The 21,145-nt window shown below is 46.6% G+C and overlaps 1 protein-coding gene across 1 annotated transcript; it reads left to right on the top strand.

The window, feature by feature from the left end:
* Positions 1-5,235: 5,235 nt before the first annotated feature.
* TNFAIP2 (TNF alpha induced protein 2) lies at positions 5,236-21,083 on the top strand. The gene is made up of 12 exons (XM_015865684.2): positions 5,236-5,362; positions 10,539-10,884; positions 12,686-13,313; positions 13,924-14,038; positions 15,392-15,517; positions 15,814-15,914; positions 16,001-16,099; positions 16,233-16,356; positions 17,007-17,129; positions 17,705-17,860; positions 18,534-18,655; positions 19,148-21,083. The coding sequence occupies exons 2-12, from the start codon at positions 10,551-10,553 to the stop codon at positions 19,287-19,289; spliced, it is 2,070 nt and encodes a 689-aa protein (XP_015721170.1). The 5' UTR covers positions 5,236-5,362; positions 10,539-10,550; the 3' UTR covers positions 19,290-21,083.
* Positions 21,084-21,145: the final 62 nt, after the last annotated feature.

Genomic DNA, 21,145 nt, shown 5'->3' on the forward strand with positions numbered 1-21,145 from the left:
GGGAAAACACTTCCTGAAGGAGCTGTGCCACAAACACAATCTGACAGAGTAGATAAGAGGCAATTAATCATCATTAAGGGAATTAATCATCATTAGGAGAGAAGCAAGGCTAAAAAAAGCCAGTGGTTTATGATTCCAAAAGCACTTCACTTGAACACGTGGACCATCATCTTCCCAGGTTGCAATGTGTGAGTGCCTTACACATGCCTTCAGGTGGAGAGCCCTTCAAGCCAATAGGCCAAGAGCTCTCCAGAGCCCTCAGTGCCTCCTTCCATAGGCAATCTCAAGGATGAGGCCATGCAGTGCTCTCTCTTGCTAAGCAGCTGTCAGTCACTGTCCTAAAGAAAGACCATCCTTGGGAAGATGTGTCTGCTGTCTCCAGTGGGATGCACAGGGATAAAGAACAACCTACTGTTCTGGTCTTACTTCCCCTCCTGCTCCAACACTGCTCCTAGGTCCTACAACTAAATGTAAAGCTTTGCAGCATTACATGAAATAACATCCCTTTTGGTCTATTTTATCTGGGGATAAAATCACCTTTATTTTAACCAAATTACTTTTGCTCATTGATTTCACACCACGGCAAGATTCACCATTCAGCAGCCCACACCACACAGTCCCACCATGTTTCAGGGTGCTTGCCTTCCTGTTTGAACACGAACACACGATGCCCTCAGCTCTTGGCCCTGGTGCTTTGTTTGGGTGTCTCTATTTCCATCTAGATGCCTTTTACAAGTGATTAAATACTGAAACAGTTTAAGAATCCGTATGTCCTGAGCAGATGAATGGAAAGACTTGTTTTGCTCACACTAAGGCCAGAATACTTGAATGAGTTCCTAGTTTTGTGCTATTAGACTTCTAGAGCAGGAAAACAATCTCAGTGTAACTAAACTGCCTACAGGCAGGCATACTGTACTAAGGAATACTATTTTCCTTCCCCATCACTAATTCTTCATGCTTTACTGCACTAAAGGGTCTTACAACTGCTATGATAACCACAGACGATGCCAAGGCAGTGAGGAAGGCTCCATGTCTGCACCACTGGGGCAACTCCCATGAGAGCAAATATACTCATAGCACCCTGCCCTCCCCATGGCATGGGCTCTGCTGAACATACGAGAGCAAAAACAAACATTACCATCCTGAAGAGCTAGTAGGGCTCTTTGGATGTTTGCAGAGGAAACAGGAGTATTTTCTGAAAGATCAGTGGGAATTTCAGTCCTCAGGAGATGCTCAGATCTCACTCGGGAATATGGCTGTATTTATGAAGAAATAAAGAATGTTTCTGCCAGTAAATACCATAGCAAAAACTGTTGGTTTACACAGTGCAGGATGAATTCCTTACTGACTCAGAGGCCTTGAGACACAGGCTAATCACAGATACTTGGATTTCCCCTGGAAACTTCCATCTGTGGCCCTTGCCAATTCTGAATTGGCTTGGACATGAGAGGAGATCCCAGCAGGAGGACAACTATGAGGAGAAATGATTGAGCCCCAGGGACACAACAGGAACACAGAACAGAAGAACCCCCTGCTTCTTCTGTAGCCCTCAGAAAGAGGCACTGCTTCTGCGGTTTCTCACTTACTTTCCCTGCATAATTTCCCCTTTGCAGTGATGGGAACTTTCTGCAAGAAGAGGCCATAGAGGGTCTGGAGGGGAAGACATATGAGGGGTAGCTGAGGTCTCTGGTTTGCTGGGGGTCAGGGAATGGTTCTGCACCAGAGGGCTGTGAGCATGGAACAGCCCGCACAGGGAAGTGGGCACGGCCCTGAGCTGAACTTGAAGTCTGGTTCAAGAAGTGCTGGGACAATACTGCCAGATATAGGGCTTGGATTTGGGTGGTCCTGAGTAGAGCCAGAGGTTGGAGTCAATGGTCCTTATGGGTCCCTTGTGGGACACTCCACGGTCACAAAATACCCTAACCGGTCCACCAAGTCCCAACACAGCGCTGACATAATAACGAAGGCCAGGCAGGATCCAATGCCACACAACAACCTTTGGGATCAGTGTTACATTCCCTGATCTAAAATTAGGCACAGCCCACATCCTTTGCAGGGGAGTGAGAGGCTGAACAACAGTGAGCACAGCCAGGCCCCAGCCTGGCTTTTCAACACATACCAGAGCATTTCCCCTGGAGTCATGGGCAGTGGGTACTACTCAAGCAGCTCCTCTCACCCATCTGTAGCACCAGCAATTGTGACCCTGGGCTTCCCACCCCAGAGCTCCTGCAGAGATGTTGTGTGCAGATGGCTGAGACTCATCCCACACGTGAGGATATCACAGCAAGCTGACCATGCTTCCAGCACATCTCCTATGAGCTGTGAGCATGTCAGAGACAGCTGGGCACAGAAACCTCAAGCAGGGAGCCCTCCCCCAGTCCATACTGTGGGAGGGTACCAGGGCTGCCTCAGAAATGCATGTCCTCCTCCCACAGATACCAGTGTAGCCTCAGCCATGGATGCCTCCCCCACCAGAAATATCATGGCAAAGGTGTCATCAGCCTCAGCTGTGGGCCACTCCTTGAGCAGAAATGAAGTGGGGCTGCAGACCCAGACTTGCACACAAGCCCCTCCTTCAAAAAAGATTTATGGCATTCCAGCCAGATTTGAATTCCTGATTCAATGCCCTGACATGTAGCATCTTTGATACCTGTATAAATCAAAATCAGGAAAGCTCTGTATGGTTGATTCAATTCAGATGTACCTAAAGACAGCAGAACCTCGTGAAGCTTGTGCCACTGGTAGCCAGGTTCTCAAAAAGGGCTCACGCTTCCACAGCTGACAGATCATAATTCTGCCACAGGTCAAACCACAAACGTCAGCCAGCCTCAAACAGACCTGGATGAAAGCATCCTGTACTCTCAGTTTAGGGGTGAAGGTACCCTGCAGCAGTAGTTGCTGCTGCACATATTGGTGGAAGCCACCCTGCCTGGCTCTCACATCTACATTCAGTTGATTGATCTACCCAGCACAAGGACAGTCTTTAGTTTGTAAGGCATTATCTCTGTTAATAGCCAACCTGATGGTCCCCTTTAACCTCAGACTGAGCAAAAAATAACCTGCACAGGGAGTTCTTCAGTGAAGGCCAGCAGGACTGTCCTTCCCAGGAGGTATCTCCATCACTCATTAAAGACAGGCCCTACATCATCTTTAAGTTATCCAGATAGCTGCAGCCAAGTTGCAGTTTGGTACAACACAGAGGAAACCCAAGAGGAAGTATAACTTCATCCTGGTAATTTTGGGGATCTTACTGAGAGGGGAAGTTGTGGATCCACCATCTCTATTGCTTGCTAATGGGAAACATTCATTGAGTACAGCAGGAACTTTTCCCTTAGCGGTTAGCACTACATGACACAACCTGCATGGAGAACATTGGCACCCAAACCTTTCTGTCCCCACCCCCACTTCTGTTCCTGCCCCCCAAACCTCCCTATTGCTGTGCTCTGCATTCATTATTTGGGCATATCACCACAGATCTGGGTTTGGTTGCTGATGGAGAAAAAGAATTCTTGCTTCCATTACTTGCAGCCACAAATGCTGAAAAGCACTTCAGTCATTCACAAGCAATGTATTTTTGTGAGCTCGTAATCCAAGCAATCTTTTTAAGATCTGGGTGGTTTGAGTTAAAATGTACAGCAGTCTTGAGGGCTTGATCCACTTCTCCCATCAGTTACCAGCTGCTCTGCCTCAGCTGCTGAGCAGAGGCTGTGCCTACTGAGCCAGCAAGCTACCACAGAGCTTGCTGAGTCTCCACGTGCCTCTACTTAGATCTGGGGCTCCAGACCTTATTAATTCTTCAGAACTCTCAGCTCTTGTGCTTACCCCAAGCCATATAAACTCCTGGGCAGTGCTAGGTAGATACTATCAGTGTGACCTCATGGTCTTTCATCCCACAATTTAATAAGCATCCAAATTTCTGTTTGTGCATGCCTTTCTTCTATGAAAATAGCCCAGAGTGAGCAGAACTAGCAGAGGTACTTCTGACTCTCCCAAGTGCCAACCTCACTGAGTGCCCCACCAGCTTCATAGCCACATTCTAAGTGGGGGATAACAAGGTGATACCTGCTCTCCTATAGAGCTACTACCAGCCACCTGCACCCAGACCTGTTAATGCCCTAATACTGATGTATGCACAGCTGGATTTACTTAGGATTAATTAGTTTAGCTGATGGAAAATCCCACAGGGCAATTAACAGTTCCCCTTGCTGCTAATAAAGGTAATTAAACCAAGCTCAAACAAAATCTTAAATTCCATTCAATGAATAATCAAGTTGAATTAGCAGGTTCCAGGAAGGAAACCCTTACCATCACCGTGATCTGTATCTCAACACACCTTTAGCTGGCGGAGAAGGGCAGCAGCTTCCCCAGCACTCTGAAAGAAATTCAGACTTCCCTTCAACACATTTTGTTTGATTCTCTTCTTTTCTTGTGGATGAAATTAATCATTTACTCTCAAGGGCCAGGAGTTAATAATTCTTTTTATTATTATTTGTTTTCGGTTGAAATTGGATGATCATTGCGGTCCTTTTCAACCCAGGCCATTCTATGATTCTATGAATATCAGTGTAGCCCTATGGATTGCATTCTGAGTAGCATGAAACATGGAACAATTCCCATGCAGTGCTACAATATGTGTATCTTGGTTAGCCTCTAAATATCACATCAGTCACCACAAGATGCCTGTCTGGGAAATCAACACTCAGACAAGCAGTGCAATGATTCTGTGGATCAACAAGAGATTAAGTGCAGAGATGGATCTGTTTCAAGTAAGTGTGGCACTTGAAGGATGACATTCACAAGAGCACCCTCTGCCTGCAGGCAGCAAATCTTGCCCCATTTCATCTTCCCAATGATTTTTAGGCTGACATGGCACCATGCATTTTGGTCCCATGGTGATGACACTGATTGCCAAGCAGGGGAACCAGCCTCAGGGAGTCCCAGGGGGGAACCTTCAATACCTTCAGAGACGGTGAATCCACCACGTCCCTGAGCAGTGTGTACCAATGCCTTGCCACTCTTTCAGAGAAGAGATTTTTCTTAATAACACCTTAATTCACCTGAACCTCCTTAGCACAACTTAAGTGTATTGCCATGCATAGACACAACCCCCGTGTCCCATTCACCGCTCCATCAGGATGCTGGGGCGGTGCAACCAACACTTTCCCGAACTACCCAGATCCTCCCACTGGAACTTCTTCCCCATGCAAGGGGATTTCTTGCTTCCCTTTAGAATCGGGTTGGGGCGGAGTTTCCCAAGCAGCGGGTTCCCTGCGAGACCGGGTCTCCGCCTCTGTGCCCTGCCTTTATAGTCGAGTTGCTCCCGTGCTGCGCAGCCAGTGCCGCTGCAGGGAGTCGCCGCACGGTAAGTCCGTCTGTATGTCCTATAGTTTGTCTGTCTGTCCGTCCTTTCGCCGCAGCTCGGGGCTCCCACCCCCTCGTCCACCCCCGCAGGACCCACGCCTCTCCTCCTCTCTAATTGCCGGGTTAGCGGGCACGCGGCTCTTGCTTGCGTTCGGGACAGCGGAGTTAGGTGGAAAGTGCTCAAAGGGGACTCCCCACCCAGGAGACCCTACTTTGTTATGGCCTGAATAGAGCAGACGGCTGTTCCAGCAGCAGTCAGAAGGGTGATGGCTCCAGGTGCATCCCAGGGCTGGGGACCACTGGGCTGCATGTCCTCAGCATCATGACAGTTGTGTGATTGCTGTTGCTCACTGCACAGGTGTCAGAGCATCAGTACAGGAAGTAAGCAATGGCTCTTGTTAATGCACTCACCCAGATATAGATCTTGGGCACCAAAGCATCCTCAAACTCCATTGCACGTCTGCATCCAGATCGTGTGGTGCTTCCCACCCCCTCCTGCTTTTGTTTCTTTCAAAAGGAAGTGGTTTCCTCCCAGATTCCAGGAAAATAATGGGTTTATGATTCAGTCAAAACAGCTGTGCTGAAATGCCCAGTTTCAGTGTATGAAAATGTGTTGTCCCAGGCAGCTGTCATGCCCTGTGTCGTGGTTTTGAGCTGACAAACTTCTGCAATGCCATGCTCACAGCTTTGTAACTGTGGAGGAGACATCAGTGCAATCTTCCAGTACTTAAAGAGAGCTTGTAAATGGTGAGAGACCAACTTTTTATATGGGTGAGGGAGAATGATTTCCAAGTAAAACATGGGTGACTTAAGTTAGATCTCTGGAGGAAATTCTCTGCTCAGAAGGTAGTAAGGCCCTGGCACTGCTGCCTAGAAAAGCAGCGTGTTCCTCATCCCTGGAGGTGCTCGAGGCCAGATTGGATGGGGCCCTGGGCAGCCTGAGCTGGTCGATGGTGTCCTGCCCATGCCAGGAGGTTGGGAGTGGATGGTCTTTAACTTCCTATCCAACACAAGCCATTCTATGGTTCTGTGAAGTGTGAGCCAGAAAAGTGCCACTGTGCTTAGCACCCACCTTTCCCCAGGGCACTGAGGAACCTGCCTGAAATTCCCTGGGCAACCACCCCACATTCATTGCATTAGCTTCTCAGCCCCAGGTGAAGGGTGGTTCAGGGTTAAGATCCTCGTGTGTCTCAGTGTAGAACCCCTTCCTGAGGCTGCTACAAATTAAGGATGTGGCTGGAGCTGATCTAGGAGCCATGGTTCTTTGCCATCCACTTTCAGAGCTGAAAATGTGAAGAAACAGTTGTTCATCAAAATATCCAATTGCCGACTCCCACTATGGGACTTTGGGGCTTGCTACTTCTGATGGAGATGATAAAATGGGAACAGAGAGCTTTGGAGAAATGGTTTGAGTTTGCTGAAGCTTCAGTGCCCTTTCTATAAAAAGAAGCCTGGAAAGCCAAAGAGACTGAAAATGATTGTAAGAGAGGTTGCTGCAGGAGCTCTGGAATAGCCACTGGAATCCCTGTGTCTTCTTGGTCTGTTTATCCCTACCAGCAAACGTGGCAAGCTCTAAGCATGAGAGTGAGATTCATCTTCACGAATAGTAATAGGAAAAACAAAATCCTGGAGAGCAGCATCTAGTTTGCCTTTCAGCAGCAGTAGTTTAAAATGATCCTGCCTGCTTCCAAAGCAAGAAGTGAAAAGATCCAATTACACTGAATTTCCCCTTTTTTATTTATGTAGTGCCAATGTATCTGTGTAAATTTTATCATGTGCTGCTTGAAATGTTTTCACTCCCTACACTGGGTTGCAGGACTGTTTCCAATTGTGCTACAGTACTTTAGGGAGCCGAGACCCTCCTTTAAGAATGACAGAGGCATTGTTTGGTTCTCTATGTGTTGTTCCCTGGGCAGGAGATAGTTTGAAGGCAACTCAGGGCACCTCATGCTAGATGAGATGCCTGGGGCCATTCTCCTCCTTCCTTCGGTCCCTCATCAATGCTACCCCTTGGGGTACTGGTGTCCTGGTTCATCTATGGATTACATCTCCCAGACAGAACCAAGTGCCAGCTCCCAGCTTCACAGTGTATTTGTTCGGTACCAATCCAGACAACAAAAATAGGTAGGAAAAAGAAAAATACTTCTTAAGACGGCTTCTCACTTTGCAAAGATTGGAGCTGGTGACTCAGTAGGCTCTTTGCTTTGGTTTCTTGGCAGCTTATTTAGGTGCTGCTGCATGGTCTGAGTAATGATTTGATCCACTGCAGTGCTCTCATGTGGGTTGTGATCCCACTTCCATGGGGAGAAGGGGAGATACAGGGAACAAACTTTGCTGAATAACTTCTGTGGGATAGAGGGGCTTTCCAGTAAAACCAGACAATAATGTGATCAGGAGGGTGGAAAAGGCAGCAAGTCCATACAAATGCCTGCTACATTGGCAGCAGCTCAGGAAAAAGCAGTCAAACAAAAAATTCAGAACAGAGTTAATTAGATGGTCTCTGCCGATACGGGACAAGCTGCCCCTCATCAATGAGCTCATCCTAAATGCTGAGCTTCTGTAAAGGATCTGAGCACCTGATGGAGCTGTAGGTGTCCCCATTCATTACAGGGGAGTTGGACTAGATGTTCTTTAAGCGTTCCTTCCAACCCAAGCAATTCTGATTCTGTGAAGGCAGCAGCTCGGCACCCAGCTGGTCCCAGTGCAGCCATGCTGGCAGTCAGCACCACCATCATCCCAGTGGCACAAGCACAAGTGTGGGATAGCAGAGGATGCTGTGTGAGCTGTGCAGCTCTTCTGGATAGAAACCATAACACTAAATGTATCGTTCTGGAGACTCATGCCACAAAACAATAGTGAGAATGATGATGATAGTAAAAGCTATTATTAAATAGAAAATTGTCAGTAATGATGACTTGGGAATCAATGTAGAGATATGATCTTAAACCATTACATTTCCCAAAACTCAATTATGAACTCCTTGCTTTGGGAAATGACAGATCACTTGGGAAATGCCTGCTGAAGTGATTAGGAGCCACTGTAGTTCTGACCAGAACTGTGGGCAGAGAGCAGTATGCACAGATAGCCCTCAGCTGAGCCTGCAGTGTGTCTGCTCTGCCATGGCAGCCAAGAGTGGACTGTAGAATCACAGAATCGTTGAGGTTGGAAAAGACCTCTAAGATCATCTAGTCCAACTGTCCACCTACCATCAATACTGCCCATTGACCACATCCCTCAGTGCCACATCTCCCCATTACTGAATGCATCCAGGGACAGTGACTCCACCAGCTCCCTGGGGAGCCTGTGCCAGTGCCTTGCCACTCCTTCTGAGAAGAAATATTTCCTACTATTCAACCTGAATTTCCCCTCGTGCAACTTGAGCCCATTCCCTCGCATCTTATTGCAGTGCTGCTGGAGAGGCACAAAGAAATGCAAAGCAGAAGTGCCAAACTGATAAAGTGTGGGTGAGTGCTCGATCTGGTCAAGCATAAGCGCACTTACAGCCTTCCTCAGATACATGGCTACCTTGGCTTTTATTAGTTCAAGCTGAAAAAACATACCAGGACTCTTTCCTGCACATTCTTATGTCAGTATTTCTCAAAGATAAATTATTTTTATTCCTTTTCCTATTGAAGAAGCAGCAAAACGATTCTGAAATTCTTTTTTTCTGATCATCATTCCTCGAAACAAAAGGCAGAAGTGACTGCTACCTGAAAGCCACCTTTGGCTGTATGGAGGGGAGTAGTGCCTTATTTTTGTAGAAACAAACAAGAGCATGCTTTGTTTGGGATGAGAAGGCTCAGTTGATTTCTGTGCTTGCACAAACAGGAAGGATGGAATTTGGCAGAATTAATTTAAGTCGTGGAATCCTAGAGTTGTTTGAGTTGGAAAGGACCTCTAAGGATCATCTAGTCCAGCTCCAGCATAGTACTGAGAAATATGAGCTAGCCCTTTTCTGCTCTCTTTTTTTCCCTATTCTAATGGAATATTCTAATATTTGTGACTGGAGTAGCCCCAGTGCAGCACAGCAACCCTTTCTCCCTTAGGATTTCCCACACGGAAGGGATGTGTGCATGGCTGCAGGGTCCTGGTGTCCCAGCCATAGCAGCAGCCCAGGGTTGCATTGTGCTGCACCCAAGGTCACTGGGCACGTGCTCAATGGAAAGCCTGCCAACTGTATGGCTGCACTCCTTCCTCTGCTTCCCAAAGGAGCTCTCAGCTTCATACTGCCTTTGCTTTAGAAGCTTTATGGACACTGAAAGTGACCAAGCAGCAAAGCAGGGAGAAGAAAAGCATTTCAGCAATACACGCTTGCTTGCTCCCTCCGATGTGGTGCTTTAAAGGTCTCCAACCTGTGGGGACACAAAGGAGGAATTGCAGCTAAAACAAAAAAAGCCACATGCTTCCAACCGGTTTGCCCAGAAATGAGTATCATACTTAGTATCAGCATAATACATACCAGCAGCATAAACTTGTAAGGGTATTTGAAGATTGCCTTGTGACTGAAGCCAAATTTGTCCTTTATTTACAGTCTAATTCCTCTGCTCTTGCAAGGTAAATGTAAGCCAAAATGTGCCTGAGAGTTCTTCATACATAATTATATTGGTCTCCCAGAAAATCACTTAGAAAAAGTGCTGGAACTTTCCCAGGAAAGGCTGGAATCAGTCCTGATCCTGTATGAAAGTAAGGGGGATGTAAATTGCTTTGAATAATGGCAGGACGCTTGTCCCACCACACAGCCTAACTCTTTACAAGGGTAGATAATGGCAGGACAAGTGGAAATGGTTTTTAGTTGGAGGAGGATAATTTAGGTTGGATACTGGGGGGGAAATTCTTCACAGAGAGAGTGGTGAGGTGCTGGAACAGGTTGCCCGGGGAGGTTGTGGATGCCCCATCTCTGAAAGTGTTCAAGGCCATGTTGGATGGGGCCCTGGGCAGCCTGGTCTGGTATTAGATATGGAGGTTGGTGGACCTGACTGTGGTGGGGGTTTGGAGCTTGATGATGCTTGAGGTCCCTTCCAACCCAAGCCATTCTATGATTCTATGCAGGGAGAGCTCATTACAGAAATGCTTTTCTTTTGATGGCAGTATATCTTGACATGTTGGGCTGTGGTAATTTTTATGCAAACTGTTACAACCTGACTGGTATTTTATTTTTTTTCCCCTGAAATTTACAGGCTAGGAGAAAAATGATGAAAATGTTACCTTTTTTCCAAAGTGGTCCCATTGGAATACGCAATGGAACAGCAGGTTGCAATGGTGTAAATGGGAAGCTGGAAAACCCTTTGGCTTCAGTGGCTGAGCACGTCCCTGTGTGTCCTTCTGGAGACGAGATCTGGTCCAAGGACCAGGAGAAAATGAGTGAGAGGCCGGAGGCAGCCTGCAGAACCTCGCGGGCTTCTTCCATCACCAGCAACGAGAGCTGTGCCTCTGCTGGGGAGAGTCCGGAGAAGGGGAAGAAAGGAATAAAGGGGATACTCACAACTGCACTTAAGAAAATGAGGAAGGCCAGGCCGCCCAGCAGTAAGTGCTCAGCTCGCTCCTCAGCTCACCTCTGCATTGCCCCATTTCCAATGCCTTCTTTTGAAATGAATCAGTCATGTCTGTAGATATTACTCCAACTGAGTTACCACTGATACCTGGAACAATACATTACCATTTTCCTGTTGTACAGGAAATCTCACTCCAGATACATCCTGAGATCAAGTCTGACATTTTTACCATCATCCCACAGTAGCAATTTATTAATTCTCCAGACATCTCCTTCCTCCTTTATTTCAGGCTGATGCACATCCAGCTTGCAGCAGAAAATCCTATTTGTTGCTAAGTAACTTTTTGTTCTATTAGATTTGTGCCTTATGCTTTGTGCTATTGAGTTTCTGCCCACCAACTATTGAAATAATCCCGTTGTTCCTGTATCATGCACCCAGCCCTCAGTTTCGATAATGCCTTTGTGTAATCAGCAGATGACAATTGGGCACTCCCAGCTTTTGTGTGAAGTCACTAAGGAGAGCATTAAGTGAAATGAGGTTCATGAATAACATAAGCTTTCTCCGCCCAGAGTTTTTTCAGTAAAAACCTCATGTATCTAAGAGAACTTATTTTGGAATATAACTTTTGCAGCTTCATGATTTCCCAGGTTGCACCATATCAAGCAACTGGTAGCAGTTCGGACAGGATAGCTTAACTGTATTTATCTCACCTGCTAGATGTGTCATCCAGCATATTTCTGGAAATCCCACATAGCATTTCCTCCAGCTCTTCCTATTTAACTACATCTTTCCATCTATACTTTTTCTAAAGCCTTGCTTCCTGCTTGAGGTCATATTAATGGGAATGAATTGGATGGACCTCTCCCTCAGCTCATTCTTTCTGAAGGTTGCCTCCCGCTTAAGCAGAATATCCTCTTCACTTTGAGAGCTCTGGACTTGATATGAAAGTGTGATTTCTTTCATCGTTTTGGGAAAATTGTATGTTATTCAGACTCACTCTCTAGCAGATAGATATGATAAAAGATAAGGCTTGATTTTTTTTTAAACTATGCTCACAACTTCAGCATCATGCTGTGGAGTTTATCAGCGCTACTTAGCTATTTCTTTAATTATAACCCCATAAAACTGACTTCTGTGCCAGAATTACTCTTACAAAACCCATAGGAAGTTGACTTCACTTTCAAGACTGGGCATCCACATGGCAGACGTTTTAGCTGCTTTGCTCTGATTTCCTGGCTTTGATCCCCAAGCCCCAGTTGTCCCTTGGTCTGTGTGGCCAGTCCTTGAGCCAAATAACCACATTGTGCAGGAAAACACACCATCTTAATATGCCCTTTGAGCAGCTCTGATGCCAGGGCATGTTGCCTTGTGCCTATTCCTCTACTCCAGCTCCTTTCAGAGGAAAAATTACATACTTATGTATACAGCTTTTGCTCCCTGATTCTTTTTGTTCCTTGGGAAACTCTCAGTGTATCCTCGAGGCTGTTGAAGTATTCAAGAGACTCTCAGAACCTTGCATAGCAAACCGAGCAAACAAGAAGCAACAACAACAAAAATCACAATTCTGAATTTTGGAAACAAAGTCATGGGTAGCACATGAACATCTGCTGATATGTAACAGAGTAGGGATAAGCATTCAGATTAGCATTATGCTACTCAGCAGGGGACTAGGAGTAACCTGATCTTTAACTAAAGAAAGAATTTCTGTGTGGTAAAGCTTAACATTATAGAAATGGGAGCATTATAAAAATGGTATTTGAAAGCCTTGAAATACAAAACAGGAATGAAGATTTTTCCTGTTGGGTAAAGAAGGGCTGTTTTTTTCTCCTCAGTCAAACAAGTCATGGATCTCCTTGAAAAGCAGAAGCTCTGTGATGCTGCCCAGCATCTGATTGCCCTGGAGAAGAGCATGTGTGGCAAAAGCGAGGAAGAACTGACCATCACCCAGCAAGACATCGAGTCCCTCTGCGAGGTCCTGAAACACAAAGTCTTCAGTGTCTTGAAAGACTCTGTGCTTCTAGCGAAAACAAACCCAGAACTGCTGCAGCAGGCTGTAGAAGCGCTGAAAGAACAGGAGAAAGAGGACCAGAACTGCATGTCAGAAAATCTGCCTGGACAAAGCATGCAATTTAGACCTAAAAAATGGAAAGATCTTTGGATGGCCACAGTAAAGGAGTCAGTAGATACTCGAATGAAGGACACGAGTCGTACTCCTAGAACTGAGAACCTCTCTGCAGTTGGACAAAACCTCCTGCACATGGGGAAGACAATGAAAGAAGATTTGATGGTAGTTGCACAGTACATTAAACAGCTTTATCCCCCTGAGTTCGATGTGTTCCGCACGTATGCAGAGCTCTATCACCACCACTTTGCCTCTCTGGCGAAGAAAGCTGCTGAGTCTCAGCTGGATGACAAGGATGTCTACCTTCTCCTCTCTTGGGTGCACTACATTTACCCAAAGTAAGTGATGCTTTCACACACATTTTGTACTGGAGAACCAACAGGTTCTCTGGCTGACAAACCAGACGTTTGCTTGATTCATGGGTTGGTATCATTTTGATGCACTCCAACCCATGGTTAAGTTTTGGAGTCAGTGATACTGTGCTTACCAGGCTAACCTGAAGGAGCATCCTCAGGGCTGCTAGGCTGTAACCAATTGTCACTACACCACACAGGCAGTAGATGTCCACACAGATATATATCGGGCTTCGCTTGTGGCCCTCATCTCATTCATGGAAAATCTGGGAACTCCAGCCTGTGGCCTACTGGAGCAGAAGGCAGCCAGTAAACAGGACAACCTGAGCACCCTTGGCATGGAGGATGTTGTCCAGGGACTACCCAAAGTAATTATTTCATTAGATATCTTGCTGTATGGATGGAGAGAGCTCATTCATACTGTTGCTCAGGGGACCCTGTCCCTAACACAGTGCAGTGGCCTATGCTAAGGACAGGATGTATTTACATCTGGTTTCTCACTGGTATCCTCAAGGACTGTTAGCAATTTGCATTAGCAGCTGTCTTGAATTATGCTGGTCTTGGAAAATGTGATCATTTGGCTTTGTCATTCCAGAGATATGAGAAAAGATCATGTTTTAGCAGAGGAGCTGGAAAAGCTTGAGCTCGGAAGCCTTTTGCCTTTAAGTCTGAGCAAAGAGCTCGAAAAGAAATACCTTCAGAGTGAAGAGGTGAGAATCTGCTCATTTCCTTCTCATCCCTTGCTGTGCATAGCTCCTCTGAGGAGCTCTGACTTATCCTGGGTACCCACTTCCCACACACCCTCCAAAAGAGAAGAAGAAGCACCCACCTCCTTGTAGGTGGGCTGCTGCTGAATGGGACTTTAAGAGTAAACTTCCCACTACCTCCTGGTTTGCTTATCCCTCTTCCCTGGGAGGAGGCCAGAAATTACTGCTGTGTTCTTGTAAAACTGGTGCTAGGGAGATGGGAAGAAGTTCAACCACAGGGCTTTGCTGGTAACTTTCCAGTCCTTTGCTAAATCATCACAGGGAGGAGCCTATAGTCTCACTTGCAGGTGATCCTCCCAGCACTATTTCTGGCTTCTGCAGCAGTGCCAGACCTTGAGTGAGCACAAAGCACACAGGTCCAGTCTGGGAAAATCTGCCTCCTTGACAGAGAGTCAAGTGGTCTGGAGGAAACAACAGTTGCTCTGATTTTTGGATCGCTCTCTCCTTAATGGACACAAAGAGCAACTTTCGTATCCCTCCCTTAACTTACTGCTTTTGGCACTTTGGGCTGGAGTTCCTGGGAAATGAGAAGTTACAGGCTTTGCTGCAGTCCATGATGGATTGCAGATGGGCTGTGACATGCACAGATAGGGCAGTGAGCAGAGGTGTGTGCCAGCTATTGCACAGCAGCTGTGCTGCACAGCGAGCACGCAGGAAGGGTCAGAGCAGGGGAAACCTGGGACATTTTGATTCACTCCAGAGTTGGTAAGACGTCAGGAGTGCTTATGATAAAGGATTGCAAAATTAGCTCAGTGGGTGGCACTGAGTGTTACAGACTACATGTAACACATCTCTCTGGGAACTGGGGTTTCAGCATGTATTCTTGCCTGTGCCCTTCTGACCCAGTGCTGACATATTGGGGTGGTGGGTCCTGATCTTCATAGAGTCATAGAACAGCTTAGGTTAGAAGGGACCTTAAAGTCCATCCAGCTCCAACTCCCTACCGTGGGCTGGTTGCCTCCCATTGGATCTGGCTGCCCAGGGCCCCATCCAACCTGGCTTTGAGCATCTCTGGGGATGGGGCATCCACAGCTGTGGGCAGCAGTGCCAGGGCCTCCCATTCTTCCCTTGAAATATTTCAGTTTTTACTGAGTAGGGGAATGTTGTGAGAGGATGTCCTTGCTGCTGGGTAGTTTTGGGAAGGGAGTCTTGTAACAAAGAGACTTTATTTCTCAGCCATGGTAGACAAAAACTGCTGAGCCAGTGGGAAGGTGGGCAAAGAAAACTACCCTAGAAGAGGGCAGCAACTGTGATATCTGCTTTGTGGTAAATGCTGTTGTTCTTTGTTCTCTGAAGGCTACCATCAAAAATGTGCTGAGCAAATGCTTAGAAAAGGAAATCCAAAGATGGAGAGAAGACAAAGAACCAGAGAAACTCAATGGGCATTTTCAGAGTGAACTACTAGCGATAATTGTTATCCAGGTAATAACAGATATATATTTAAAAATGACAGCATCTTGTTTGTACTTAACATCTGAGATTAACTATAGTCAGTGCAGGAAGGTAAAGGGCCAAGTTGCACATGTAGAGCCGTTGCACAAGTGGGTGGCTTGAGAGAGTCCAAACCCATACTACTGGTATAACAGGTGCTGGGACGATCCTTTTCACACCAGAAAATAGAAAAAAAGGAGAGAAAAAAAACCCTCTTTCCCCACTTTCTCAAGTGTTTTGTGTGTTTTCTTCACCTGCGGTGTTTCTTTTTTCACTTTGATTGCTAGAGTATCTACAACAGCCAGATGCGAGCCAGGGACATCAGCACCGTGCTGGGTGAGGAGCTGTTGTGCCAACTGTCAACAGAGCTGGCTGCCTTCCTCAGAAGGTGTGGTAAGGCCCCAATGAGCAGCAGTGCTTCCCGAGTGTCCTGGTGCCATCACTCATCTGCCTGTCTTCCCATCTCCCCTCCAGCTACAAGGAGGCTTTTGAAGACTTCAAGGAGAGAGGCAAGAAGCACAGACACTACAGGCCTGTTCTGATTGCAAATATTAACAACTGCTGCAATTTTAGGTAAGAGTTCCTTCCACTACCAACAGTGGGAAATAGTGAGATAAAGGGAAGATGCCCCAGAGTAGGCAGAGGAAGGCTTGGGAACCTCTCTTTGGGGGCAGGTTATTCTGACCTTGGCAGCATTTCCTTTTAGAGACTACACAGAGAAGAACATAGCAGAAAAGGATGACAACAAAGAGAGGATACTTAGCACCCTTCGGGACATTGAGACCAGCAGTGGGGATGTCCTGCTTCAGCAGCTCTTTGCCCAACTGAAGGTATGCATGAAGCTGATATCTTCAAACTCCAGGCAAAGCGTGTAGGCTTGGCTGTGCATGGGGAAGTGCAAAGTGCTGATAGCATCCAAGAGAAGTGCTGTAGGGGGAAGAGTCTGAACACGTGTGTGGTTACACTCTGAGCTGTGGGAAGCAATCACAAATGATGACAGCGTTTGGCTTCTCCATAAAGGTGACCTGTGAGATATTTCTGGTTCTTTCATTTACTTATTTCCCTTTTTTCCTTCCTTTTCTGATGATGCCACAATTCTCTACTCAGATAAGATTGGGTGGATAACACATTGACAAGGTAGAAATAAGAAAGGCACCCTTGAGATTAGAATCTCAATCTCTCTGCCTCCTTTATTGCAAGGAACCAAGAGGCTGCAGAGTCTCCTTCTATGGAGACATCCAAAACAAGTCTGGGAACCTGCTGTAGCAGGGGCTTCGACTTGATGATCTCCAGAGATGCCTTCCAACTCCTATAATTCTGTGAAATCCAATGCAGCCCTTCTTCCCGTGTCCTTGTGGGTCATCTTCGCATTTCCCTAATAGGACCTCACACCTTGCTGTCACTGTAGAGGATGTTATGCATATAGGAACGTAAATACGTATCTGCATAGAAACTAAGTAGTTGTTCCTTTATTTTTCAGCCAATTTATAAGAAATTCACAGAAAATAAGTGGGAATGCAGCAATGAAATTATGAATGAGATCATTAAAACGACCAGCAATCATATTTCAGAGTTACGGACCCTGAAGGACCCATTTTACCTTGTAAGTTGAAGAGAAATAGCCACAACCACATGATCAGTGGTGCAGGAGTATACATGAAACTTGCCATATAAAAAATCCTTGATTTCCTGCCTTTGTCTTTTTAGTAGTTAAAACAAAATTATGAAGTTTTGTGTATAAGAGAGAGGAACAGGAGGAGGGGGGGTGAGTTCCTGTTTCTCTGGAGTACCGCTACCTCTTATCTAACACTTGGAGATGTTTTCTAAGCATTGAAGTCTTCCCAGAAGGAAGCAACTTTGAGAAGTTCCCACATCTCATTAATTAAAGTACAAAGAGATTCTTGGTATCTAGGATGCCACGTTGCAGGTTGCAAGGAGGTTGGCAGCCAGCACTGCTCCTTGTGTTTAAGCAGCAGTGTACGCTTGGGGGGGGACACGCTTTGTAGCACTTGAGGTGTCTTTGTCCTTCATCCACACACATTACTGTATCACCACAATTTTAAAAGACCACTGAGACCATCTAGTCCAACTATCAGCCTATTCCCACCTCACCCTCTAACCACATCCCTCGATGTCAAACAAATGACAGATGGGTGATACCACTCTCCTTCCCAACAGTCCATCATTGAGAAGATCCACATCCGTTTGGTGAAAGATTACATTGCGAGGCTGCTGAAGAAGAAGGTCAGCATGAAAAGCCCAACGCAGCAGCAGAACCTGGCCCAAAGCATCTCCAAGAATGCTGCTGACCTAGAAGCCTTCTGCACCAGCAATGTATGTGAGCATTCACCTCATCCATGTCAGTGCAGAGCATGCTGAGAAACAGGAGAATGCCCTTTTTGTGGCCCCAGCACAGCTTAACTTTCTGGAAAGACCTCAGGCAGAGAGAGCTTTGCAAGTGCCAGCCTGTCCTTCCCAGACAGCGAGAAATGATTTCAGCCTTCTTCGTCCTGTAATCAGTTGTTTCCTTTGCAGATTTATATCAGTAGGGACAAGAGGTTCAGCTAAATATGGCACTGCTCTGGTTGCAGTACAACTTGCATGGAGCCTGATTTCCCCTTTGCTCCTGTGCCTTTGGGGCTGGCAAGGGCAGTCAGGGGGCTTCTCCCAGGATGCTCTGGCTTTCACTGCTGCATTACTGCATGGCCACAACTTCCCTCTCAGTCTTCTGAGGTCACCTCCATCCTTCCACATCTCTAGAAAAAAAGAAAAAAGAAAAAAAAAATACAACTCAATCCACATCTCTATCACCCCACCCATGTCTGAGAGGAGACGGAGCGAGTCTGAGCAGTGCTCAGCATGGGCAGGAGGCCAAGTGCCCTTGAGGTATTGAGCAGTTAGAAACCAGAGCACAGGTTCATCTGAGTGGCCAGGAAAAGGGTTTGGTGGTGACTGGAGAAGTGGGAGGAAGGGCTGTGCCAGGGTCTGACCACTTCCTTTTCCACAGGGATCTAAAGCCACCTGGCTGAATTCAGTACTCCCCAAACTGGCTGAAATAATCCGGCTTCAAGATACAGGTGCTATTAAAATTGAAGTTGCGACACTCGCCACGGCATACCCAGATATCCGGTAAGAGAAGCTGAATGAGATTTGCAAATACACATGTGGAATTCTAATTGAGCTATGAAGTAGCCATGTATTAGCATGGGTGAGGCTCATACACCTCGGGCAGTGCTGACCTCTGTCAGATAAAGAATCAAGAGGGTAAATGGTGCCCAGGTAGCTGGATATCTCTCTTTGCACGCAGCCTGAGCTGTGTTTTCCCTAGAAATCAAAACTTAGAAAAGTCTGAATTTGACAAGGGCAGAGCAGGTGAAGGCAGCAGTCATTTCATGGCCATCCAATGCCATTGGACAAAAAAGGAATCTATTAAGAAAGGCCATAACCTGGAATATATAAATATGTCTGATCATCTCCTTTGCCCTGGGGATTCCTCACACCTCCCCTGGGGTGCTGTTTAGGGTCCTGTGTAGGATCACTCGATCTGGTACCACCTGGGGGCTGATCAGCTTTACAGGCTGGTGCAGAGGAGCTGACAATCTGACCATTTCTCTTCCACAGCAAAAGACACTTGGAAGCATTCCTGCACATCAAAGCTAATCTGTCACGTGGAGAACTCAAAAGCATCCTGGGCTACCTGGCAGATGGCACAGCATCCACACCACCCAGCACCCCACTCTTCTCCAGTATTAATGTGTCCTAGGCCAACATACCTTGTGTGGATGAAGCCAGGATTGTCCCCTGCAGCAATGCACAGCACTGCTGCCTTTTCCTACAGAAAACTGTCCCCGTCTGGTGCTCAGTGTCCCTGTGGGAAGCACCCTTCATCATGCATGGCCATGAGAAAGGGACACCCATTGAAGAATTGCGCCTGCAAAAGGACCAGAGATGCTCCTTGAACCAGACACTGCTTCCTCCACAGTCTCACTGATGTCATCACATCACTGCCCTGGTGCTCTGAGCTCTGTCTACCTCACCGGGTGCTGTGAAGCCATGCCACTGATTTCCCAGACCAAGCAGACACCTCCTATGAAGCTTTTTGTCTGATAAGGAAAGAGAAGAAAAATTGAAGCCAGACAGCAGAGATTTTGGAAAAGTCCCATGAGAGCGTGTTTGCTCTCCATCTGTAGCCCCCTGAGCCACTTAGAGACATCTGCATTAGACTGGTGGGAGACTTGAGGTCAGAATAAGACATGCTTATGCATTCTGGAACTCCTGTTGTGGAGTCTCCCTTCCTGGAGATAGTCAGAAGCCATCTGGGCATTGCCCTGGACCACCTCCAGTAGGTGTCCCTGCAGAAGGTTGGATCAGATGAACCCAGGGGTCTCTTCCAACCTCAACCATCTTGAGGCTGATTCCTGCCTCCCACCGTGCTGCAGCATCCCCAGTGGTTTGGGGTGGTCCCAGCTGTATACTCTGTCCTTTCAAACAGTGCTGTCCAGGAGCTTTGGGGTTTCCAAATCAGCCTGAGGAACTACGACTACCCTCATGGTGGTGATCTGGGCAGTGCTTCCTTCACCTCTGTGAGGTGGGAGCACCTGGCCCACTGGCAGTCTTCTTCCCCACTACAGTTACTCCTTCCAACAAATCCCCACCCCACTAACAGGGCTTAGGCTGAAACTGTGCACTGTAATAAATCCTGTAGGTAAGGCACATTAGGTATTGCTTAAGCCCTCCCTCTGGAGGAAAGGGCTCCTGACCCTGTTAACATTATGGGTTTTGAATGGGTGGTGGAGCTGACTTCAAATACCATTAAAATATCTTAAGCTCCCCATCTGCATCACCACTTCCTCACTTGCTCTTTCCCCTCATGTTGCAGAATAGATTAGATGGGAAAACACAAATGGGTCTATTTTGAAACTCCGCACTGTTTTTACAACCCATTTTTCTGGGAAATGAATCCCCTGCCAAAACAACAATGTGTTTGGTTGAAAACCTTTCCCTTCAATTTTCCTTTATTTCAACTTCTAGCCTGTAGAAAGCCAGTCCGGAAGGAAGACATAATGACTCTACAGACCATACAGTGTATTTATATGCATATGCAGTATACTATTGGTGTATTTTTGCATCCAATTTTATTATTTTTTTCTCAGTTAGAGATACTCATTTCCAATGTTTATATTTAAACAGTATTCAGATATGCTAGGAAACTGACTCATTTATTCTGTATCTGGCTGTTGTTTGCTGTGCTGCCACATATAGTCTCACCTACTCCTCCAAAGGCCAACGCATCCTCAGTGGACATCACTGCTGCCAGGCAGGGTGAGCGCTTATTGGTCCCACAGCCCTGCTCTCCTTGCTCCCTGGAGCCAGGACAGCCATACAATGTGAAAGTTATGAGCACAGTTTGGTGGGTGTGGTGGTAATAGTCAAACTAGATGATCACAGTGGTCTTTTCCAGCCTTAATGTTTGAGTTTATGGCAGCAAGGTCCAAAAGATCAGCCTTGATGTGCTACCAGTCATGATGTTGAATAATAAAAAGATTTGTATATGAAATGCATCTTCTCCTTCCTGCTCTGGCACCCCCATTCCTCCGTCAGTTTTCTGCTCCTGTTAGC

The sequence above is a fragment of the Coturnix japonica genome, chromosome 5 (assembly GCF_001577835.2).
Source record: "Coturnix japonica isolate 7356 chromosome 5, Coturnix japonica 2.1, whole genome shotgun sequence".
Taxonomy (NCBI): Eukaryota; Metazoa; Chordata; class Aves; order Galliformes; family Phasianidae; genus Coturnix; species Coturnix japonica.

Coding starts and splice junctions, on each gene's coding strand:
- TNFAIP2 (XM_015865684.2), top strand. CDS start 10,551: ATGATGAAAATGTTACCTTTTTTCCAAAGTGGTCCCATTGGAATACGC. Junction 16,100..16,232: donor AACAACTGCTGCAATTTTAG/GTAAGAGTTCCT, acceptor ATTTCCTTTTAG/AGACTACACAGAGAAGAACA. Junction 17,861..18,533: donor AAGCCTTCTGCACCAGCAAT/GTATGTGAGCAT, acceptor CCTTTTCCACAG/GGATCTAAAGCCACCTGGCT.